Below are 25,489 nucleotides of genomic sequence, written 5' to 3'. Positions count from 1 at the left end.
CCAAATAATCTTTCATGTTGATGTCAGGGAGGAGTATACACTTCTAATACAGAAAAAACCCAGCTCCCTGGAAGTATGCTGTGATTAGATTCACCAACTTGAACTACCATGCTTTGGGTTTTGGTTGCTTGTTCTTGTTTTGCTGTCTGGTTTTTCAGGGCTTGATTTTCAAGAATTGCTACCACTCAAAAAGGAGATGGGTTTTATCTGTTTTGTAGTGTATTCAAGACACCTCATTTTTCATATCTGACTACCTCTTTGGCTTTCAGTTGTCATTCACAGGAATTAATCGGAGACACTTGTTTGTGTTCATCCACCCAAGTACTGTTTCACAGAATCAAGGAATCTTAAGGGTTGGAAGGGACCTTGAAAGATCATCCAGTCCAACCCCCCTGCAGAAGCAGGCCACCTAGAGTAGGTCACACAGGAACTCATCCAGGTGGGTTTTGAATGTCTCCAGAGAATGAGACTCCACAACCCATCTGGGCAGCCTGTGCCAGTGCTCCGTCACCCTCATAGTGAAGAAATTCTTCCTTATATTTCTTTGGAATCTCTTATGTTGCTGCTTGTATCCATTGTCCCCTTTCCTTCTCAGCAGTGGTTCAGCTCTTGTTTAGACCTGTGATCCAGCGAGAGCTCTCTAAAGTGTCTCACTCAAGCAAGCTGCTTCCTCCAGATTATTCAGTATGAAATGAAGGTTTTCAACTGTAATATCCAGATAACCTTTGCAAAGCAAGTAAAATGCAACCTTAATAGTAGTCTTGGAAAGCATTTCTTCTTTTTTAATGCTGGCAGAAATTGCTGGCTGCTAACAAGATGATGTCCTCACGTGTGCAGAGACCCAGTGTCTCTGCACTCTTTGTCTTACTGAGCACACTTGATTCATAAGACGTATTTTACAGGATTTTGGGGCTGTGACAGCAGATAGCAGTTACAGTGAGTTGTCTCCTGGCTTCATGCAGTAGATACAACTTATTTCTACATCTTTTTAGCAGCTAATTATTCCAAAGTCACAAATTTAATTGTCCTCCAAGAGTTTGTTTTGGAACATCTTTCCTGAATAATCCCTGTTGTTTTTTTGCATGTTTTTTCATAATCTAATTTAGAAAGGACAGGATGTTTTTAAGGAGTGGGACAATAGTTACACAGCTCCAGCAGTCTCATTTTTCTTTGTGGAAATTGATGACACTCTCCTCCTGGGCCTGGCACTACTGTTCTTGCACATGTTAAGCTTAAGCCTCTCTGGTAGAGGTAGTTAAAGGTCATTTGTTATGGAAAACCTCAGACTTCCGTGTTAAAGGCACAGAATATTTAGTATGCAAATCCAATACTGGTGTTGATGGATAACTTATTAAAAGTCACCAATGCTGCAGTGCACTTGAGGACTTGAGAAACTGTGCAGCCATAGTTTCGAGATCAGTGGAATATAAATACAAAGAGGAAAAGGAAAAAAAAAAAGACAAGAAGCAACAGCTTTAAATTACTGCAAGTTCAGGTTAGACGTTCAGAAAACTTTCTAACAATCTAATGAATTTAGTCATGGAAATAAATGACCCAGGGAGACAGAGGAACCTCCAGGAGGGACTTTAGGAGGAGGCTGGACCAGTGTGTTGGTCAGGAATGATGTCAACAGTGCTGATCCTGACTCCAGTGAACCAGAGAAGCTGTCAGCTTCCCCAGGTTCTCTTCACTCCTCCAACTGTCAGCAGCCACATTGTGGAAATCTCCACAGTTCATCTTAATTCGCTTTCTTATCCCTAAAAAATGCCAAAAGTCCTCTGGTTCTTGTTGTGCTGTCAGCCTGTTCTGTACTAAATAGATCATCCTCAAAGGATATTTCATGACTCCTGGCTGGGATTTGCACACCAAGGCTTGTACCATGTGTGGTGTTCTCCTCTGGGCCAGGCAGCTGAGCAAGGCAGACGTGTCATTGGATTTATCAAACAAGTCTTTAATTTGGTCTTGATGGTTAGTGTGGATTGTGCTTTTCAGGCCAGTATTTGGCACACCAAGTGTTTATACTCGACGCTGAGGATCTCATTAGATGCTGATACTGAAGAAAACAGCATCTTGCTTATAACTTCCCAAATGTGGCTTTTTTTTCTCCTCCCACGTTGCAAACTTCCATCCAACCCAGTAGATGGCTAATTTTAGCATCATGCTGACTGTTTTATTGCTGTTGTCCATGTATATTCAAGCTGGTCTGTAGACAATTAGCATTATATTTTTGGCCTTTTTTTGTCTTATCTCATGCCAACATTGGTGCTGCTCATTTACTTAAAGTGCAGGGGATGCAAAGCAGATCCAACTAACATGATGTGATGGCTTCACCTCCTCAGTGGGCTGTACAACACCCAGGTGGCTTTGGGAAGAGAACTAAATCCAGGCCTTGAAGGTCTCATCTTGTGAAACAAAACAAGTTAACATTTTGTTCCTGATGCTGACCAGATTATATGACTGTTTTGCAGGAAAAAAGAGTACAGGTCTCCCCGCCATTGACAAGAGGACCAAGTGCCTTTATACCAGAGAATGAAGTAAGTTTGTGGTTAACTGGGCTGGGCGGGTGGTAGCTTTTACAGTGGAAATACCGAAGGACAGTTTCATGCTCCTGCTTCTCCCATGGTACCTGGATGAGCTCCTCGGTGAGCAAAAGCGATGGTTTCTCTGGAGCGGGCTCCAGTGGGTAAGAGCACCCTACCCTTTTACTCAGGTGGTGCTATTGTGACGTCTTGTGGGTTGCCAGCAGTCCCAGAGACAGCTGTGAGTGCTGGCTCTGCTCTTCTCCTGAGGGATGATCACTTATTACTCTTAATGTCAGGCCTAAGGGGAGGCCTGTCGGGTACTGCGGCAGTGTGATTGTGTAGCTCTCAGAGCAGTGTCTGACCTTCAGTTTGAAACAACGTGAGGATATGACTAACTCCTTAAAGTGTAGCTGTGGCTTTTGGGAGAATTTATGGTTGAAAAGTAGAGTTTGACTTAAAACTCAAGATTTCTGCCCATGATTTAATGTTGAACTTAAGCTTTGATTTACAGCTTGCTGCAGTAAGTAGAAACTGCTCTGGTGGTGTTCTCCTGTGGTCTCAGTCTTCACAGAATATTATTTGTTGATCAGTTGGTCTAGATTGATTGATCTTAGTCTAGAAAAGAGAAGACTGAGGGGAGATCTTACAAATATCTACAAATATCAGAAGGGTGGGTGTCAGGAGATTGGGACATCCCTTTTTTCTATAGTAGACAAGGGGTAATGGGATGAAGCTGGAACACAAAAAGTTCCACTTAAACATAAGAAAAAACACTTTCACCATGAGGATGAGGGAGCAGTGGAACAGGCTGCCCAGAGGGATTGTGGAGTCTCCTTCTCTGGAGGTCTTAAAGACCTGCTTGGACATGTTCCTATGCGATCTGATCTAGGTGACCCTGCTTCTGCAGGGAAGTTGGACTAGATCTCTAAAGGTCCCTTCCAATCCCTACCATGCTGTGATTCTATGAATTAATTATTTAGAATGGCTAAGTATAAAATCAGGAGGTTTGGCTGTGTTTGCTTTGTTTAAATAGTTGCTAAAGGCAGATGGTTCACATGCTAGAAGGGCCAAAAAGACATTTAGAAAGACAAGATAGTTGCTGTACTCTGAGTCTCTCTCCATTTTACACTGGCAAGGTTTGAGTTTAAAAACAAAGTGTAAAGGCTGGCAACAAGAACAAATAATGAAGCAAATAAGAAAAGAGGTCAGAAAGAGCCTTTTAGACTTGGGAAGCAGGGAACAGAATGAGTTCCAACCAGTCAAACTTGTGAAGAGGACTTTTGTTTCATATGGAATACAAGATGAAATTGTGATGACAAACTTCATAATGAATTACTTCTTCTCAAGTATGGGGTAAATTTTAGAAAAAGTAGAAAATAATTGTAGTTTGAACTGGTAACATCTTTTGAGAGAATTGTTAATGAATTTATTTCACAGCTGATACACTTGGTGAAGGTGCTGGCCAAGGGTACAGAAGAAGTCTCTGAGTAGTTCTCAGAAGGTGGTTAACCCAGTGATTAGCCAATACAAGCCAGGAACCTCCATATGTAAGGATAAAACAACTATTCAGCCTCATAGACAAATATTAAGTATTGTTTGTTAAGCAAACAACTACCTTTTTCCCTTTGTTCCTTGGCATGAAATGATACAGTGGATAGGAAGGATGTAGTTAAGAGATTAGTAACACACTGAACGTCTCACAAATCTTGATAATAACACTGCTCATGTCGGAGCCTGCTTTATTGTTGTAATGGAAGGAAGATGGGCACAGCAATAACAACTTAGTTGTAAAGATTCCTGTTAAAGTGCTGTAAAGCTTTACATGCAGAATAAAAACATGTTTGTTGATCCATGGGTGGTAATAAATCAAGGGGAAGTACATATGCAATATGAAGAGGGTAGTAATGTAAGTGGAGATAAATCTCAGAAGCAATAGTGCAGCATATTGCTGTGCCTAACACAGCCACAGTGCAGTCTTAACAGGATTATATTTCAAGTTTGTCAGCAGAATTTCTTTTCCATAACTTGTACTGTTACAAGGAAAACCCTTGACAAGCTGCAGAAGATTAGAAACCCCACCAGAGACACAAAAAGTATGATTTCTCCAAGAAACTACTAAATAAGACAAAGATCTCTTAAATACATGGGCAATACGCTTGCTGCACCATAAAGGGGACTCCCTGGAGTGGAGCGAGGGATATAGAGTAGTGAATAAGGTTAAATGATCTCTAATGTTGGATAAACTTCCAATGGTAAGAACATTATTAAGGAAAACTGAGGAGACATCATTTTGGATAGAAAACACGTGAAAGCTGCCCTCATGAAGAGCTACATGTGAAAAAAAGATGGAGCTGCTTAACTGTGTAGCTGCTTCTTTCCTTTCTTTCTGGGCCCACAAAGTAAAACAGGGAGCTAGAGTCATGAGAAGAGAAATGGTAGTGTGTTGTTGGTGTTTCTTTGTATGTAACCTCTATGTAAGATTCAAAGGAAAATTATTTGAGACACAGTCGTTCATCAGCCCATCATAAAGAATTTTAAATAGAATTCAGAAAAAGCCTTGTGCATTCTTGATTTTAGGCCCTTTGAACCTTCATGTTCAGCAAACCAGCTAAATCATTTCATGGTGTTTGCAATAGTAAGCTGGCTGGTTTAATATTGTTCAGTTTCAGAATAACTACTGGGTATTTGAGCCTTGTGCTTGCAACTTCAGTGGTGAACATGTTGAGAATGGCTGTTCTTGGTGATAAACACTGAGTAATGGCTCTAGTACTGTGTCAGGGCTTGCAGTGCAATACTCTGCTCCTGGTTCATTTCATCTTGTGCCCAAGATTTGGATTGGTTGGAATAATTAAAGAACAGCTTTTGTTTAAAGAAAGCATTAAATTCCTATTCTAAATAATACTTGAATGTTATGGACAAATTAGCATTTGATCTCCTCTTCAATTATACAAGCACAGAAGGGGAGGATTGCCAGGCTGTTTCTATAATTTGGTTACATAACCCAGTTCCTCTCCATTAATTTTGCAATTGGGTTTAGGGCTGAATGCTCGGGTGGTGTGTGTCTGTGCAGGCTGACTTCCATAAAGCCTTTTACTTTCCATTTAGCTCTTGCTTCCTGCAAGCTGTCTGCACAGGCTTGACTTCAAGCACTTGCGAATTCAGCCATTTTGGAAAGGTCTACACAAGAATGTTTTTAGTTTTCCTAGAAACATATTAAATGATGAAGTGCAGTGTAAAGTGCTCTTCAGCGCTCAGTATCTGTGTATTTGCACACCTGTAAGCCTGTGTATTTACCAGACACATACATCTGGATCTCCAGCATCCCCTTGAAGTTTGTACATAAGCAAACCTTTCGTACCACAATATATTTCTCTCCAGGGCTAAAGCTAGAGAAAATCTCTTTCTCTGTTAAGTTTGTCCATCTCATTTTTAAGGTTATGCAAGCAAATGGTTTGGATGAACGTACTAACCTTCTTGTGGAAGAATACTCTACATCTGGTCGCCTGGACAACATCACACAGGTCATGAGCATCCACACTCAGTACCTGGAGTCGTTCCTCCGCAGCCAGTTCTACATGCTGCGCATGGATGGGCCCCTTCCTTTGCCCTACAGGCACTACATTGCTATCATGGTATGTGCCAACAGCCTGTCTGTTTTCTTCTGTGGCATTGGCTCATGTGTTTATAAATGAAGAAAGAAGGAAGACTTTAGAAAGGAGAGACTCCTGTGATATTTTGACAAGGGGGGGATTTTTGTAGCTGATTTTCATCAGAACAAAGCATGACTAGCCAGAAGGCTTTCAATGAGAAGGGAGAATTGTCAATGTATGTGTTTCCGTTTCCCACAGCCACAGAATTCTCACATGCCCACAGGAGTGAGGTCTTACAGACAGCAGTAAAAACTGTAACCTTATTTCTGGATATTTAATCATCAGTGCACAGCAGTAGCACGAGATGCAGTGGGCTCAAGTCACAACAAATTCCAGGTTGACACTAGGAATAATAATGTTTACTATGAGGATATTGAGGCATTGCAACAGGAGCCAGGAGAGGCTATGTGATCGTCAAGGATGGAGATCTTGTCTGGACAAGGCTCCAAGCAACCTGATATAAGTCAGCCCTACTGTGAGCAGGGGATTGGACCAGATCTGCTTTGGAGATCTCTTCCAGCCTAAATTAGATTCTGCAATTCAGAGTAAAGTAGTCAAACGTACTTTTATTGGAGAATACTCCATACTGTATAGAAATGCATTGCAATAGAAAACGTGGTCCTTTGCAATGAAATTGTATTTTTGTGTTGTGTCAGTAACCTATCTTCTGCCCGTAGCAAAATCAAATTCCACACTAACATGCTTCACTTTTCCCTCTGTGTGTAATTGTTCCAGGCTGCTGCCAGACATCAGTGTTCCTACCTAATAAATATGCACGTTGATGAGTTTTTGAAGACTGGCGGGATTGCAGAGTGGTTGAACGGCTTAGAATACATTCCCCAAAGACTGAAAAACCTGAATGAAATCAACAAACTCCTTGCACACCGACCATGGCTAATCACAAAAGAGCACATTCAGGTACCTGGGAAGTTGTGCACTGTAACAGCAGTTAATGTCCCGTAACAGGAGCAGCTAAGAACTACCCAAGTCTCTGGATAGGCTTCATTACCCCGAGTTGAAAAATTCAGGGCAGTACTAGAACATTGAATAAGCCAATAAATTCTTCTGGACAAAGCCAGGAAGATTCACTTTTTAGGAATAGCATTGGCTAAAATAACAGCAAAAGCAAAGAGGCAATCCATCATGTGTCTCTTATCCATTGAGTGCTTGTGTGCAAGAGGAAAATGGTGATGCTGGAAGGAAGGAGTGGATCCCTTGCTGAGATACATAGTGTTGTACAGAAAAGCTGGGTGCCAAAAGAAATGTGATGTTTACACTTTTTTTTTATTCTCATTTCAGAAACTTGTCAAGACTGGGGAAAATAATTGGTCTCTTCCTGAACTGGTGCATGCTGTTGTCCTGTTGGCACATTATCACGCTTTGGCAAGTTTTGTGTTTGGTAGTGGCATTAATCCAGAGAGAGACCCGGATACATCTAATGGAGTCAGACTTATAGCAGTCAACAACTTCTGTGTCTGTGATCTTGCCAATGACAACAACATAGAAAATGCATCCCTCACAAGTAGCAACTTTGGGGTTAGTGTTGCAAGATTCTTTTGCTTGCCTCTGTTTTGCATTAAACTTTCTTCCTTCCTTTCCTGTTTAAATTTCAGGGTAGTTTGAAAGTTTTTGTCTCCTGGAATGCTTGAGTCTGGTAACTCTTGACGTTCACTTTAGCAGCTTTCTGTGTAACCTGCTGAAAAGCCAATTGTAATGGTGGAAGGTAGTCAGAGCAGTGCCATTTTGATAGGTGCAACCCATTGGGCAAGACTAAAACTTTGCTTTCAGCTGAAAGCTTAAAGTCCCACTCTTCAGATGGTGTGTCACTGATTGGAGCATTGTGTGGAATGAAAACAGAAATGGGAAAAAAAACCCTAGAAATCATAATAATAATTTTGACTTCAATGTCTACAATCACAAACCAGGTCATTTCTGAAACATTTCCATGTAGGTGGGAGGAAGCGTCTGAAATAAAATTGCTTAACTCTCCATGCTGGTGTTCCAGACTAGAGCCAGCTAAGATTCCTTTGATTACTATTTAATTAACTTAAATGTGGAATTTTTTTTCCCCTGAAATTGAGTCTATAATGCTTTGAAGACATGTCCTTGAGTTAATTTCTATTGATGAGTTAGCCTGATCGCCTTTGATGGAGATGGGGATTCTGAGCAGAGTCACAAGATACATTTGTTAAAATCAGCAGCACAGTGTGAACATGTGGTGAGTCAGTTCAGCTGCTGTATCTTACATTTCTGGGCTGTGAGATGTGCTGGCTCGAATCAGTGGGCAGTCTTGTTCCCTGTTTGTAATGGATAGAGGGCTGCTGCTGACTCTGTGCTACTTGTTAAGCAGTGTGCAGTGTACTAGGAAACAATTACAGCCAAGGGCAGAAGAACAGAATCAAAAGGAAAAGATGGAAAAGAAAAACCAATTTATCTAACGAAAAGTCTGAATGTATGATAAGTACAGATCACAGGACTCTAAATTTTTATGTATTTCTGGTAAAAGGCTCATTTTACTCACAAAAGCAAGAAAAGAGGTCAATGTAATGGTTATTTTGATCACATGTAAAGATAAGAAAAAGGAACCACTGACTTGCTGCCTCAGGTTGTGTTCCTGGGCTGCAGTGTTGCACTGTATTGCTTCAGAAACATATTATGCATTACTAATAGAATGACAAAAGATACCTTAATATTAAAAGTTGCTTTCTGATACACATAGGACACACAGATGGCTTTTTCTCAGACCTACCTGGACATGTTCCTATGCAACCTGATCTAGGTTGACCTGCTTCTGCAGGGGGGTTGGACTAGATGATCTCTAAAGGTCCCTTCCAACCCTACCATTCTATGAAGTCTATGAAATCTACATGATAGAGTACATCTTGCAAGCAAGTATGGTTTCTACATTCCAATGCCACCTCTGACACCATTATTCCCACCACAGGAGGTTACTGTGACATGTTGGAGTGACACTTCCCAGCTTTGTTCTACTGACCAAAACCTGTTTCTCCACGTTGTGTGTGGCAAAATGCATTCTGGCTTGAGTTTTTGTGTTTGCTACTGCTGTTTTTGCAAATGTTTGTTGTCAAGCATGAAATCTGAAGATGACACCCATTGTCTATCTTCTAATTTTGCAGAATGTCATGGTGTTTTTGCAGATTGCAGATTCTTTAAGTGAGCTGGAGGCCTTAATGGAAAGGATGAAGAGGCTACAAGAAGATAAGGAGGACGAAGAAGCCTCTCAGGAAGAAATGGCGACCCGCTTTGAAAAAGAGAAGAAGGAGAGTCTGCTAGTCATTAGTGGAGGTATTTGTGCTTTTCCAGTTTGCTTTTGTTTGTGCTTTGTGAGAACTAAACACTTGAGGCCAGTTCAGTGACTACAACTTTTTCTGTTTGTTTATTCTGTCTCTTGGTCTAGTAGGAGTGTAGTAAGGGTGGTCCTGTCACTTCATCTGCTTAAAATTTCTTGATTGGCAAGTAACACCATCCTTTTTGCTGCTTGAAATTTAACTTTTGTGTATAAAAAAATTAAAAAGCCTGTAGGCTTCTTTAAAAAGTTGGGTGTAAATTTATCTTTCCTTATGTGCTCTATGTCTTCAAATTAATTCATTGATGTAAATATGCAGCAATGTTCTGCAGGTTTAGGTTCTAAAGGACTTAGAACTTCAATGACACAAGTAGCCTTCAGATATGACCTTTAGTTTAGGAAATAGATTGGGATGAGACTCCTTTACCATTTACTGTCCACCTGGAAAGGACATTTCTGATTTGTCATTATGAGTGATCATACTGCTGTGCAGTTCCACTGCTTATGTTGTGATAGAGATCCTTAGCTTTTTTTCCTATTCTTAAGTAATGTTCAAACTTCTGACCTGAAAGCTTCTTTTTCAGTGCTATCCATGGTCTCTGGAGGCCTTCCTTTCTAATAAACCATGCAATGATATATAGACAGGAAGGTGGGGGGTTTTTTCCAAATAAAGTGTTTGAAGGAAGATAAGACAGTCACAGTCTCCAACCATTTTCTCATAGTAGAGGCTACATGAAGATGATAGCTTGTGTCTTTTTAAGAAGTGACACATAAAACGCTTCACATTTTACTGATGTTGTTCTTTGTGAATTGAGATCTCAGTAGCTTCAGACCAAGTGTGTCTGAAAGTACATAAGTTGATGTGCACTGAGCCCAAAAGGGAGGAAGAATGTATTGTAGGTCAGCTCTAGGAACATACAAAGTCTGTGAAGGAAGATAAATCCATCAGGATTGTCATGGCTGGATTTTAAGAAATGGACATTGTCTGTTCTTGCTCTGTTTTTCTTTGGTCGGGCAGCATCAACAGTGCAGATAAATTGGCACCCATTGCAGTTCCATTGTGAGATCAGGACTTCTGTGAGCCTCTGCAACTATTGGCATATAAGGAAGCGGTGTTTGGGACAGAAGAGGGTTTTTAAAGGGCTTGCTGATAGTTTTGATGACTTCCTTCCCCTCATTGCCTTTTGTTAGTTTGAGTTGAGGAGTCTGTATGGTTGGGCTTTTACCCTTTTATGAAATTCAGCCCTTGTCAGGGGAGAGGAGTCTGTGTGTGCAGGTTTTCTGTTCTTTGCTGAGGATTTGCTGTAGCAGATGCTACGTGAGCTTCTTCCTATGCAGTTATGTTTTGATTGTTTAATGAGGCAAAGAGTAGATAAAGCACTTGTGCAATTCTTAGATTAACTGACTTTTCAAGGTGCTAACAGTGGACATATGGCAACTGTTCCATTGATGCATGTGGAAGAGAGCCAGGATTTTAACATTAGGGTCAAATGCAGTCAACTATGCAGTAGTCAACTTCTGCAGAGGTAGTTACACAATCAAGCCACCTGTTTGTTTGGGAGGGAAAGATTGATTCCTGATGGAGGACCTGTGCTTGCTTAGTGACGCGTTTTGGAGCTCTTTGAAGATGCTTAGTTACTAGAGCTTCTGGCAGGATTTCAGCCTGATGTACTATAAAGCTCTTTGCTTTCATATCATCTTCACCTGCTATCTACAACTGGAGTGTGGCATTGCGTTCTGGATGCTCATGCTCGGGGTTCTAGAAGGAAGCTGGTGTAATTCCTGACACCACACCTGCTCAGCATGGCAGTCCTATTGCCAAGGGTATGGTTTCTATTTCTTATCCTAGCACAATAACTTTCCTAACGGGATTCATCTGCCTGATATAAGACACACAGGCTCCTTCAGAAGTCAACAAGAGAGAAAAGCACACCTCCAGACAGAGGTTTAGCCCATCTCTTCCCATTTTGTAGGAGGACGTTAGATATCTGCTGTAGGCGGCCGGTTGATCGGCTCAGTGAAAGGGGTGGATCCATACAAACAGACTGAGATTGAAATGCTGCTTTGGTTCATACCACTCTCTCCTTTTGCACATCTTCCAACATCCTTCTCTAGTCCTGTAGTAGAGTGGTAGCTGGAGGTTGGTGCTGACTCGTGTGCTTGCCTAAAGCAAAGCATTTTGCTGGTTTACTCACAGCATTTGATGATGAAATCGTTTCTACGGATGTCTCCCGCTACATTGAAGATCCTGGGTTTGGGTACAAAGACTTTGCAAGGCGAGGAGAAGATCATCTGCCAACGTTCAGAGCTCAGGTACCATCTCTTAAAAGTACCTTCACTCAGAGAATGTTCACTGAGAGAATGTTTTATCTCTCACAGAATCACAGAATGGTAGGGGTTGGAAGGGACCTTATCTAGTCCAACCTCCTCCTACTAAAAACGGGTGCATTGTAGGGCAAAGAGCCTAAAGCAGTTGTCACAGGCCATGTTTGTTGCATGCTCCTTTTCTCATCCTGGTCCATTAAATAACTCAAAAGCTTCCATAAATTGACCTGAGATGAGTCTTTTACTATTTGTAAATCCCAGACAAGGGAATGCTTAGCTTTCAGTCTTATTCCAAGTATTACCAGAGTGAGTGTTTGAAAACTGTAAAGAAAATCACTAAATCTGGAATAAAAGTGAGAGGTGGAAAAGAAAGAATTTCTTTCCCATTCTTCCTGGAAATCCACCTTTCTGGGTTTCCAGAAAGAAAATCCACTGGAAGACCTCTTTATTCCTGTCATTTTATCAAGTATTCTCTGTCCAGGGCTTGTCAATACCTGAACGTATGCATCTAGGAGAGCAATTTGATAAGAGTCCATCTCAGTCCTTTTCCTGACTTTGAATGTCAGGAAAGAAATGGAGTTGCTAAATATGATTAATGAAGAGTTTGGCTGTATTTGAATATGTGGTGTTTTAGTGCTGTTGAAAGAACAGCGTGTGCATTTTACCCTGTACGTTGTCTTAGATACTGGCGTCTTTTTCCATGACCAAACTCATGAACTTCATAATATATATAACAGGAGGGACATTCTAAGTGGTTCTGTTCCAGCTTATAGAGTAGAGTAATCAGCAGTCTAGTAATAAATTGTAAGTAGTGGAAGAAATCTTAAACCAAATCAGAGAGAACTTCAATTGCAAAAACAGCAGGTACAGGAAAACTCCTTGATCAGAAGATGTATCTAGGACTGTAAAGTAAAGAATCCATGATGACTCTCAGGAAATGTATTTAGCTATATAGCAGTCTCTGCTGATCTGGATAATTTATTCTGTGGTCTTTATATGAGCCTGAAATAGGCAGATATTGCCAAAAAGAATAAGGCAGAGTCAGTGCCCATAAATCAAATACTCTACTTAACTACTGTAGGAGCAGCAGACACCCGTGGAAAAAAAGCTCTGCAGAGGTTGAAATTGGAACTAAACCATCTCTATTCTTAAATAAACAGGACAGATTCTGGCCTACATTCAAAAGAGTCACCTTGATAATTTAACTTCATTGGTATGTCCTGCTCTTAAGCTGTTAGATGCATATACCCACAGCCTCCCAAACTCCGTGCTACCAATGCTGTTTAAATTGCACTGGCATCCCAAAACCCTGCAATCAATCTAATCCTGATTCTGATAAAACAAGACTGCCTTTATCTCTAGGGCTTTAAATTTAGTAATAAAAAAAAGTATTCCATCCACAGCAGAATGTCTTTAAACCTTTCTTTTCCCCCCTTCTCATCGTTAGTATGGATCAACTGCTGTTAGCACTTTCCCCCTCCTGGGGCTTCTGGCTTTCAGAGGCTCTTGTGATGCCCCAGGAGTCCTGGACACTGTGACAGGGCTGACAGGTGTGGCATATTTCTCACATGCTTGACCATCTTTTTGGATTGACAGTGAGAGGCCAAGTGTGGTGTTGTGGCATTTTTGGGATGTCACTGAAAGCCTCTGTCAGGCAAGTGAATGCTGCCCTACATACTTTTCCCCACTGTTCTGATCAGGGGGCCAAAGCAGTACATGTGCTTAAACACCTGGGTGAGGTACTTGCCCTGCGGTACCTTCTGAACACAGCCAGACACGGGAAGGATGTGCAGATGGTGGCCTCAGTTGTGAAGATGGCATCAGTGACTGACTGCGTGGACACTTGCCCAGGATCTGTGTAAGGGCAGTGTGTTTGCTGGCTGCTCTGGGCAGGGTTCTCCTCTGATGCTATGCCACCACTCTGCAAAGCTTTCCCATCCCTGACACAAGCAGGCAGATGTTCATCCTTGTATCCAGCTGCTTTCCTATGACCAAAGCAGCCTGGAGTTTGTTAGTTCATTTAAGGATGGTTCAGCACTTTACCCAGAGACTGTCAACCCTGATTGGAAGTAAATACTCCATCTCTGCTCAGAGCTAAGCAGCAAAGCCTGCAAGAGGAACAAATTTTTAAACTTAGAGGGACCTGGGAGTGCTGGTTGATAATAAACTAACCATGAGCCAGCAGTGTGCCCTCGTGGCCAAGAAGGCCAATGGCATCCTGGGATGCATCAAGAATAGTATGGCCTGCAGGTCAAGGGAGGTTCTTCTCCCCGTCTACTCTGCCCTGCTGAGGCCTCATCTGGAGTCGTGTGTCCAGTACTGGGCTACCCAGCTCAAGAGGGACAGGGAACTTCTGGAGAGAGTCCAGCAAAGGGCCACCAAGATGATCAGGGGACTGGAGCATCTTCCTTATGAGGAAAGGCTGAAGGAACTGGAGCGATTCAGCCTGGAGAAGAGGAGACTGAGGGGGAATGAATACTTAGAAGTATTTAAAAGATGTTTGTCAAGAGGATGGGGCAACACTTTCTGTAGTGCCCAGTGACAGGACAAGGGGTAATGGACAAAAGCTGCAACACAAAAAGTTGCACTTAAAGAAAAACATTTTCTGTTGAGGTGAGGGAGCCCTGGCACAGGCTGCCCAGGGAGGGTGTGGAGTCTCCTTCTCTGGAGGTTTTCAAAACCTGCCTGAATGTGTTCCTGAGTGACCTGACCTAGGGGAACCTACTTGAGCAGGGGGTTTGACTGGATGATCTCTAGAGGTCCCTTCCAAACCCTACCATTCTGTGATTCTTTGATCCCACATAGAGGATCTCTGGTCAGAGCTGCAGAGTAGACAGTTCAAAATCACCTCGACACTTCAGGTGAAGCTGTGATTTTTCTTCTTTAGGCTAATGATACTGGGTCAGAGTTGGGGTGTTGCAATATGATATTCAGTGCCAGGAAGCCTGGGGGAACAAAGAAAGTGATATGGATAAAGTATTCAAAGTGTAAATTTTATGAAGACAGTGAAGTTAGAACTAGCAGACAACAAAACCCATTGAGCTATAGAGGGGATCAGATAGGGACTTCACTTGTACATTTATGTATTTCCTTCTCTTTCCTGCAGGACTATACTTGGGAAAATCATGGCTTTTCCCTTGTAAACAGGCTTTATTCTGATATTGGGCATCTCCTTGATGAGAAGTTTCGGATGGTGTATAACCTCACGTATAACACTATGGCAACACATGAAGATGTTGATACAACTACGCTAAGAAGAGCTTTATTTAACTATGTCCACTGTATGTATGGAATCAGGTATGGATGATAGTCCCCTGGCTTAGGAGTGCATTTAAAGGGTGCAAACAGAATGAATAATAAACCATGTGAAAAGCATGAGTTTATACTCCATCAATAAAATGGAGGTGGTACCTCAGGCTGGAAGTTAGAGGGATTTTGCTGGCATGTCAGTATAACTTCTGCTTACAGTAGAGAAAATAATTATAAATCAGGATGGAAATGGTACAGAAATGCCTTCTCTGAAACCATTTGTTCAGAAAAGACAGCATCCTAGTACTAGGATCCTCTGTTAGCAGGTGTTGGCTGGGGGAGACCTGCTGGAGAGCAGCTCTGTGGAAAGGGACCTGGGAGTCCTGGTTGATGACACTCTAACCATGAGCCAGCAATGTGCCCTTGTGGCCAAGAAGGCCAATGGCATCCTGGGATGCATCAAGAAGAGTATGGCCAGCAGGTCAAGGGAGGTTCTTCTCCCCCTCTACTCTGCCCTGCTGAGGCCTCATCTGGAGTCCTGTGTCCAGTTCTGGGCTCCTCAGCTCAAGAGAGACAGAACTGCTGACAGAACCGGGCCACCAAGAAGCTCAGGGGACTGGAGCATCTTCCTTATGAGGAAAGGCTGCAGGAACTGGGGCTGTTTAGTCTGGAGAAGACTGAGGAGGAACTTCATCAATACTTACTAGTACTTAAAATGTGTATGTCGAGAGGATGGGGTGACTTTTTCCTGTAGTGTCCAGTGACAGGGCAAGGGGTAATGGGATGAAGCTGGAACACAAAAAGTTATACTTAAATACAAGGAAAAAATTATCTCCTGTTCAGGTGAGGGAGCCCTGGCACAGGCTGCCCAGGGAGGGAGTCTGCTCTGGAGGGTTCCAAACCCTCCTCAACACGTTCCTGTTTCACCTGATCAAGGGGAACATGCTTTAGCAGGGATTGGACTGGATGAACTCTAGAGGTCCTTTCCAACCCCTACCATTCAGTGATTTTGTTTTTCTAGCATTTGTAATGCTCCAGTTCTCAGGCTTTTAAGAATGTAGTGCTGGAAAAGGCCATGCTTTTAAAAACTGATCTCCAACAGAGTGATTGCCTGTGTTATTTAGGTATGATGACTATGATTATGGAGAAGTTAATCAGTTACTTGAACGCAGCCTGAAGGTTTACATAAAGACAGTGACCTGCTACCCAGAGAGAACCACCAAGCGCATGTACGATAGTTACTGGCGGCAGTTCAAGCACTCGGAGAAGGTACGTACGGATTTCAGAGCCACCCTGGCTTCACTGGGACCCTGTGCTGCTCAGGAAGGAAAACATGGCAACACCTAAAAATGGCACTAACTGTCAAACAGAATAGTTTTAACCACAGAAGAAAAGTAAGATTAATTTGTTCGGTGCTAAACATCAATTTTACAAACATAGCAGCTCAAGAGGGACAGGGAACTGCTGCAGAGCCCAGTGCAGGGCCACCAAGATGATCAGGGGACTGGAGCATCTTCCTTATGAGGAAAGGCTGCAGGAACTGGGGCTGTTTAGTCTGGAGAAGAGGAGACTGAGAGGAGATCTTATTAACATTTACAAATATCTCAATGGTGGGTGTCAGGAGGTTGGAGCATCCTTTTTTTCTGTTGTATCTATTGACAGGACAAGGGGTAATGGGATGAAGCTGGAACACAAAAAGTTCCATTTAAACATAAGAAAGAACTATGTTACTGTTGAGGTGAGGGAGCCCTGGCACAGGCTGCCCAGGGAGAGTGTGGAGTCTCCTCTGGAGGTCTTCAAGACCCGCCTGGACACGTTCCTATGTGATCTGATCTAGATGGACCTGCTTAGGCAGAGGGACTGGACTAGATGATCTCTAAGGGTCCCTTCCAGCCATACCATTCTATGATTCTTAGTGTACTGGAAAACACTGGTTCTTTTATGGTTGTTATTTGGAGTGAATTCTCAATAAAACCAATCTGATAGCTGTAAAAGCAAAGCAGATAAATCTGGGAGTACAGAAGTGGTCAACTATGCCAAGACTTTTAGGGGATTTGGGTGTCATAAAAGATATTAACTCTCTCTATATATATAGTGGTTTTCATTAATAAAATGTCAACATATCTTCAGATATCCAAATTAAAGTCTTCCTGACAGGAGTTCACTTCTTGTGTGCCTGCTAGCCTGTCTGACCTGTACACTGTTCCTTATTCTCTGCTCCTGTATAGTGGTGTCACAGGTAAAGAACACAAAATACAATCCATGAGGAACTAACACCATGGGGATACAAAAATGGTTTAATTGGGACTTGTCAGATGGAAGACTGCATAAAGTAGCAGCTGAGGCTAGTTTCTTGCCTAGAACTGGCATGCTACACTGCCTCAGGAGAAGCTGGAGTCTGCAGTGGGGTACAGGGTGTAAGGATCTCGTTTATTGCACTGATGCTTTACTAAAGGTTAGAAATTTTAGGCTCAGTGAATGAATGCTGTTGCATTCAGAGGTGAACTAAATGGCCAATACCATTTTGAACAGGTTCACGTCAATCTACTTCTGATGGAAGCTCGAATGCAGGCCGAACTTCTGTACGCCCTTCGTGCCATAACCCGTCACTTAACCTGAGGCGTTGGCGGGGTGGGAGCAGAGGAGCCGTCGCTGAGTACGTAAGGACCTTTGGAAATAGATACACACCAGAAGCTGTTTGTGATGTAGCATCAGGTTATTCGATTCTCTAGTGTCAAAGTTTAGCCGTGCTTCTCGGCGGCTGTAATGTGCAATGACGTGTTTTACTTTCTTGATGCTTAACATTACTAATGATAACAAACGTCACCCCGAGGAGCACCGCGCCGCGCTGGCTCCGCATGCGGCTCCGTGCAGGGCCCAGCAGCCCAAAACTGGTCTGTTCCATCCGATCCCAGCGCTTTGCTCTTTAAGCACCCGAGGGAAGTGCTTAGAGACTTCTTTTTCCAAGCAATCATTTTCCAGACGAGTGGAGTCCAGCAGCAGATTGGTTCTGCCTGTCCCGAGCACGTGCCCCCACCGCCGTGGCCGGTCGCCTCGAGTTGCCCGCTGGATCCTTGCGTGTCTCCTGGAGGCTGCTCGACAGCCACTGTCTCACTGCGGCCATCGAAGGCGAGTGTGGGGGCAAACACTGAGCACGCTTTAATGTGAAGTTAATCGTGATGAATCCTACAGCATGCTACTGAAGGGCGAAATCCATCTGCTTTGGCGTGCCCCTTCCCCAGAGGAGAGGCCTCGCAAGCTGCCGTTTCAGCCGCGCCTACTGTGTTTCAATCCTGCCTAGTCCTGTTTTGCTGACAGTCACCCTCAGTTGTCCTTAACAATGTCCACGCTCGTCACACGTTGCAATTGGTTTAGTTGGCACCTATAAAGTTAACACACGGGCTGACCAAAAAAAAGGAGGGTTGTGGGTTGTTTTTTGCACTCTCTTCTTTCTCAATGTTTTAACTAAGGAAAGTAAAGGAAGGCTATATCTGTTCTTTCATATTGGATGTATAGAAATCTATTTCCCATAACTTCTTCATAGCCTGAGATTTTAATATTCAAAGTTTAAAGAGTTTCTATGCATTAGTGTGAGTGAACAAAAGAAAAGTGCAATATTTAAAAGGAAAGCAAGCTTTTTTCCCTGTCATGTCATGCCACTGCTAAAGTGTCCTTCTTCTATAGCCATAAAGAAATTTTAAAACCAAATTTCTTTATTGTCTAAGGCCTAGCAGTTTTGTTTCAGCTTTTATGGCTTAAGACACTGAGATGATACTGAGATGCCAAAGCATCCCCAAAACAAACCATTCCTGGACAACCGGTAATATTGGGGAAGGGAAGAAGTAAGCTGCCAAAAATGTCACACTTTTGTGCTGTTTTCTGTTGCTTTTGACTAATTTCTAAGAGCACAAAATGTTGATATTTATAGCTTTATTTTGTATTGCATTTAACGAACCAGTGAAGTGCCTAAAGAGATGCTTAAACTTACCCAGTAGGATGCAAGTTGTCACTGCTTCAACTTTTGTCTGTTGGTTTGGACCTTCAGTATTTCTTTGAGGAGGGTGACCTTTGTTTCTGTTGCATACATTCAAAACTAACCGGATAGTTAGTTCCATTGCATTGTACAAGTTAATACAGTATTTTTTTTTGTCCATTGGTGATTGCAGAATAGTTTAAAAAAATACTTCCAGTCCTACTTTTACACTTTTCACTGGCAGAGTCACAGACCAGTTCGCTTCTTCCCCTTCTCTTCCTTTCTCTGTGACTTCGCATGTTGGGTTTTTCGCTTTATCTGTCTGTTCCAGATTGGAAAGCTGAATGATTGTACACTTTTCTGCACTTTCAGACTGCAGACTCTGCATGTGAAAACCTCTTGAGGAAGAAATCAGTAATATTTAGGGTTTTGTTTTTAATGTGACGTTGGCTATTTGGAAAACTGCCCAGCAGCCAGCACCAGACTGTGTTCTAGAGAGAGCACTGGGTAACACATCGGATTGATTTACCTTGCACAGCTAACTGCAAAGGATTCTCAGAAGTATTGAGATGCTCATATGTATGAACTTAGATTAATTTTCTAAGTTGTTCTGATCTTTTTTCCTCCCTCTCGTGACTGTAGTGGCCATACCTAATGGCTTTTGTGGATAAAGCAGTTCTGCTGAGAGTTTTCATGCAGTGCTTCTGCTTTTTTTTTTCAAGTGATGGGAGCTGTACAGTACTACTTTAAATTTCTTTGCTTTGAAAAGTCAAGTAGTTCTCAAGAAGCACAGCTGAGCTCTGGGAAGGAGGTGAAACTAGATTTAGGTAACCAGTAGGATGGCTTAGTTTCCCTTCAGAAATGCAAAGGCTCTTAGGGTAGGATGACTTTTAGGCTTGGAAACGTGAGTGCCTTTACTTCTTTCCTTATGAAACATACTTGCCAGCTCAAACGCCTTCTGAGCGAGGTACACGAGCAGATTTGGAGTACTGAAACCACACATGCATTGCTTTGTAAAATTTGTAGTAAGCCAGTGATTTCTTTCTCTCTTTTTTTTTAAGGTGCCATATCAAGTCACATATGGCCTGCAAGACATTCCACCCTGGGAAATGTCACTGTACAACTAGTTTGCTGTTTCTCTTCTGTTTTTACTATTAAACGCAGACTTGAAACTCCTGGAAATGTTTTCCACGTGGCATTTTTTTTTGTTCCAGAGTATTGCATTTACAGTGTAACAATTTATAGCCTAGTTTTTATACTGAGATTTATGATTTTACTAGATGTTTGTTTAGAATAGGTGTTTAAAGGCAGACAGCTACCACAGACTTTACACACGCTTTAGGCTTACACTGTGCCAAATTTCAATGTGCAAGTGTTGTTGGATTTGTTGAGTTTTAAAAGCACTCATGAATGTGAATCTTCACACTTTGTTCTTTAATATTGTTCTTAAGAGTACCTTAATCATTGGAAGGGGTAGATTCTCTCTCTCTCTGTTCCTTCATTGGAATTGATATTTACCAGCATCATTGTTAGTCCACAAAATCCCAACCATGACCAACATAAAGACAAAAGTATACAGTCCCTCATCCACTGAAGGGAAAGCTAGGGAGGTACAATTGACCCAGCTGGCACAGGGCATGCTGTGGGCAGGGAGCAGAGCTTGTGAGCAGCTCCTTACCCTTGCAGAATCACTTCAGCACATCTGTTGCTGTGAGAACACGTCACATTTGTGCTGAAACTGCTCCATATTTTTTTTGAGTAATGAAGAGAAGTGAAAAAAGGTGCCAACTGGAGAAAGCATTTGCATTTCCCAGGGCACTGGGAAACAGGCCAGCATCACAAGGATTCCATCATACAGGAACAGGAACCATTTTAAACCAGGGTACAGTTTGTGCAGACAGCTACTGAAGCTTGTGTGCTGGTATCCTGTGAGAATTTCAGTGAGCTGTAGATGGATTGATTTTCATCGAGGCTGAACTCAAAACATCTATTCTTTGTCCTAAAGTCTTTGTTGAAATGAAAATGATATCCTTTCAGTTTTAATTGTTAAAGAATTTCCACTATCAACTCTTCCTATCTCTTGGAAAAACTTTAAGGAAGAATTTCTTCACTGTGAGGGTGATGAAGCACTGAAAGGGGCTGCCCAGATGGGTTGTGGAGTCTCCTTCTCTGGAGACATTCCAAACCCACCTGGACAAGTTCCTGTGTGACCTACTCTAGGTGGTCCTGCTCTGGCAGGGGAGTTGGACTAAATCTTTCAAGGTCTCTTCCAACCCTTAAGATTCTGTGATTCTGTGACAGGAAAACCAGTGATTGTAAACAATTATAAATGTGAGCCTATATAAATTTAGAACAGAAAAGAACAAAAAAGAAAACATTTGGCTTCTCTGCTACCCGAGTGCAGAAGGTCAAAGCACCAGATTGTTCAAAAGTGGTTTTTTGTTCCTAGTGATGCTGACAGGTGGTTTCATGGGATTTGGAAAAAGCAGCTAGTTGCCTAAATTTCAATGGGAATTTAAGCACCTAGGCACTTAGCAAATCCTGCCAGGTGCCCACTTGCATTTTTGAGTCAGAGTTTTAAAGATACTTAGTCACCTGCATTCAATAGAATAACATCAGTTTCCATAGAGATTAAAGGAATAATGTCTAGCAGATCCGTGTGATTTGCTGCGATTGTTACTGAAATGGGTTGTTTTGGAGACTTAATATAGTCTTAGAGAAATCTTTCCCAAAGCAGTTAAAAAAGCGCAGGCTGCTGCTCATGCACAACAAGTTCTTGATGTCTCTCATGCATGTATGTTTTCCATGGACACAGGCATTTCAGGCTCACGTTCTAGACTCCAGCCTCCCTTTTAGAATGGCTGGATTATTTAACCTCTGCTTGCAGGAAAGATGCATTGGCAGTAGCAAGTGGATAGCTTGTGCCCAGAGTAGAGAGTTTAGGCCAGAAAGAAATACCCCAAATCTTTCTAATTTCAAGTGATGTTCTTTCAGTTACTTTCCTTAGGGGTTTGTACCCTTCTCCCATAAATGAGGGGTGACATTGCACAAAATGGAGGGGATGGGGAGTGGATTCGTTGTAAATTAACTTTCCCAGAGCTGATGTGAATAGAAAGCTGTAAGGATTGGTTTGCTGTTAACTGTCATTCCAAGAGCTGGACAAAGTTGTCACTTTTCACTACCTGAACTACAGATTTTTTCTCCCACATGTCCCCCTCACTGAGTTTGTCTGGAGAGATGCAGCCACCTTCTTTTCCACATTTGTGAATTGGAAATGAAAACGCTTATCTCCAAATGAAAATGAATTCAGCATTTCATACCTCCTGCATAGATCACAGATGTGGCAGACAGAGCACAGTAGTACAAGGAAACTTCAGGAGCATCTTGATCAGTGTTAATTCATCCCTTCGGGCACGTTTCCCTGCATGTGGTGATGCTGCTGCTCCCCGAGCATTCACTAGGATTCCCTTGCAGACATTTAGTCCTGCTGCTGCTTCACCAGGGACAAAAACCTGTCATTCTCCAACCTGCCACCACCCTGCATCTAGTGCTTCCTGTCCTCCCAACTCAGCCACGCAGGGACCACCTCCCAGCCTCGACCCTGTAAAACAGTGCTGGGTTCCTCTGCCACCCTCTGCTGTTGAGCATGTTCAGAAACACCCCATTGCTCTATCAGGTTGTTTCTGGGCAGGAAAATTCCCAATGTGGTTCTGCAGGACGACACTCAGTATGTGCTTACAACATTGAGGTCACTTTTGCCAGCAGCCTGTCAGGTCCCATCCTCTGGAGTTACAGCTGATAATCCAGTGGCTGCAGTGAGGAAATGCTTTTGTTGGCAAAACTGCCTGTGCTCAAGCTGTTGAGTTGTGCAGGTTTGCTGGAGGGGTGTGGAGGTCCCCATGCCCTGTGGGTGGCAGCTCTCAGTGCCTCCCCCAGGCACACCCCCGCTGCCTCCATACATTTGGGGCTCTCGCTGCCCCACGGGCCTGGCTGCTGGGCTCGTGGGCATGGCTGGGTGGCACTGAGGGTCAGCAGGGCTCCTGCACAGTACAAACCCAGCTTCTGCTGTAGCTGGAGGTGGTGGTGCAGCTGTGGGGAGTGATGGCAGCAGGAGGGGCAGAGCATGGGTGCTTTCGAAGGGACACAACCAATGCATGGGGAGTTGACGTGTTGGGTCAGTTGAGGAAACTTTGCTGGTGTGTGTGTGACAGGTTCTTGTGCACGTAGGGGAGGTGATGGGAGACGCCTCCACACCCTCCAAGGTGTCCAGAGAGCAGCAGGACAAGAGCTGGGACCCTTTGCCTACTCCACAGATGGAGCAGGGGAAGGGAACCGCTTCTTCTGCCCGAGAAAAACATGCTGCTGTCGAATTATTTTTGTCTTGCCCCCATCAGCCCTTTGAAGGGAGTTTTCAGATGGGAGGGTTGAGCCACCAAGCACTTGTGTCAGCAGTCGAGGGGCCTGAGGGCAGCAACAGCACGTTTGAGCACACAGGGTCCAAACCTGTTTCTCATTCCCACCTCACGCTCACGCTGTGACACCGGACCCAGGCCTCTTCCCCCCCAGCCAGGTGTCTGCGGGAGCTGCCCGCGCAGGGGGTGGGAGATGCAGCTGCTTGTAGGGGAACAACGAGAATGATCAGGCTACAGCCCTTGGGCTCTGCACGGCGACACGGTCAGAAGCCTTTCCTGCCTGTGGCCGGAACTGGATATAAACTGTAGCTTCAAAAAGACAGGAATTTTGTAAACTTGAACTCTCTGGGTTTTCCCCTTTTCTCCTTTAGCTGGAAAGCCACACGATGAATGTAAATGCTTTATCTTTCTATCCGACTGAAAATCAGACTGCCAACTCCTCCTTTTGTATTAGCCCTTTTTTAATAGAAAACAAGAAAAGAAAAAGAAACGAGTTTGTGAGCAATATATGTAGCATGCTGTGAACGTCTGGTTGGATCTTTATAGTTACTCTTTAATCCATCAGTATTAACACCAGTTCTTTTTTTGTGTTCCCCTTGGTACTTCGGTGTAAGCAGAAGCTGTGATGGCTTTGCAGTCCTGTGCCGTGTTACTGTAACTCCCTGGTTTGGTTTGGGAAGCAGCCGAGCGTGGGCCAGCCCGGGGCAGGCAGCGAGCCCCAGCACGGCTGCCGCTCTCTCCTCTCTCGTACTATGTATAGTTTTAAGTAGAATAAGCTTTCTAACAGAATATTGAGGCGATTTCTGAGTCACGCAGGCTGCAAGTGTCTGGTGTGTGAGAGTCGTTGTATTTATAGTTGTTGGGGGGTTGGGGTTGTTTTTTGTTTTGTTGTTGGGTTTGTGGGTTGGTTGGGTTTTTTTTTACATCCAAGACGTAGCAGACTTGATAAACGTTAGCCACTTTAAACTGCTCTTGCTCAACAGCCCCTGCTGTAGATCAATACCACTGTAGGTGTGAGGAGGGACAGCGCGGGCACTGCCGGGGCCTCTCCTGCCCGTCCCCCCGCCTCTCGCCCGGCGGCCAAGGGGAAATGGCCTCAGGCCGCGGCCCGGCAGCTCCCGGCCGTGTGGCTGTGGGACGGAGCCCCGATCCCGCTGCTCCCTCGCACCGCGCCGTGCAGGGGCGGCTCTGGGGGTCCCTGCGGGGTCCCTGCGGGGCCGGTCCCCTCTCCCGGGCCGTGGGCTCTGTGTTCCCGCGGGCGGTTGGCCTGCGAGGTGAGGCAGCTGCTGGGAGCTCACTCCGGGTTCCCACAGCAGCTTTGATCATTTTGGGTTTTTTCCTGTTGTTGCTGGTTGGGGGTTTTCTGGGGTGTTTTGTTTTGTTTTTTTCCAGAGGACACACTGACCTAATGGAACGGATTTTTTTGTGTGTGTGACTTTTGTTAGTTTTTAAGTTACCCAACTTGAATTTATCTGAACAGATGCAGAAGGAACTTGTTTTCTTTTTTTTTTTGGTTATTGTTTAATTATGAGTTAAGAGACAAAAACCACATTTTTAAACAAAGGAATCATGTATTAACATTTTAACAGCAATTCATAAATCTGCACTTTTTATGAGGTTTTGAAAAAAATCTATTTATAGGTACGGAACAATGGGGTTTGTTTAAAAACTGTATCGCATTTATACTTGCTGAAATTACTTTCATTGTTATCAGTAGGAATTTCATTGGTTAAATAAAATGGATAAAACCTGCCTGCTGTCGGAGCCATCATTTGCCACGTGCTGGGGGACATGGCTCTGGAGCACAGCGTCCCCTGTTTCAGGATGAGATCCAGTCCTGGAAGTGTCCTTCCCCTCCGAGCCCTTGTACAGGCTTGTAGTCTGTATTGTTTAATATATAGATCATTTTTGTATATCTATGTGTATATACATTTATTTATACACAGGTGTAGGTACTAATGGAATTTCATCTATGTGAACACAGGTCCTGAAACATGTATAGTGCTCTCCAAAGGGGATGGCTTTTCAACAGGCAGTTGATGAGTTGATAG

General features: G+C 43.3%; 1 protein-coding gene across 2 annotated transcripts in view; it reads left to right on the top strand.

Annotated features, from left to right (window-relative positions):
- The window catches only part of SESN3 (sestrin 3), a 47,285-nt gene extending 22,101 nt beyond the window's left edge, over positions 1–25,184 (top strand). Inside the window, exons 2-10 of one of the 2 annotated variants that reach the window (XM_061991547.1) lie at positions 2,469–2,534; positions 5,957–6,154; positions 6,908–7,090; positions 7,472–7,708; positions 9,331–9,478; positions 11,677–11,792; positions 14,911–15,101; positions 16,178–16,322; positions 17,586–25,184. In XM_061991547.1, the coding sequence (XP_061847531.1) occupies positions 2,469–2,534; positions 5,957–6,154; positions 6,908–7,090; positions 7,472–7,708; positions 9,331–9,478; positions 11,677–11,792; positions 14,911–15,101; positions 16,178–16,322; positions 17,586–17,672 (1,371 nt within the window). In that variant the 3' untranslated portion in view covers positions 17,673–25,184. Of the gene's footprint in view, positions 1–2,468; positions 2,535–5,956; positions 6,155–6,907; positions 7,091–7,471; positions 7,709–9,309; positions 9,479–11,676; positions 11,793–14,910; positions 15,102–16,177; positions 16,323–17,585 lie in introns of both variants that reach the window. The other variant, XM_061991539.1, reaches the window with a different exon arrangement.
- Positions 25,185–25,489: the final 305 nt, after the last annotated feature.

Source organism: Colius striatus, chromosome 1 (genome assembly GCF_028858725.1).
Source record: "Colius striatus isolate bColStr4 chromosome 1, bColStr4.1.hap1, whole genome shotgun sequence".
NCBI lineage: Eukaryota > Metazoa > Chordata > Aves > Coliiformes > Coliidae > Colius > Colius striatus.
This window is presented reverse-complemented; position numbering and strand designations above follow the sequence as displayed.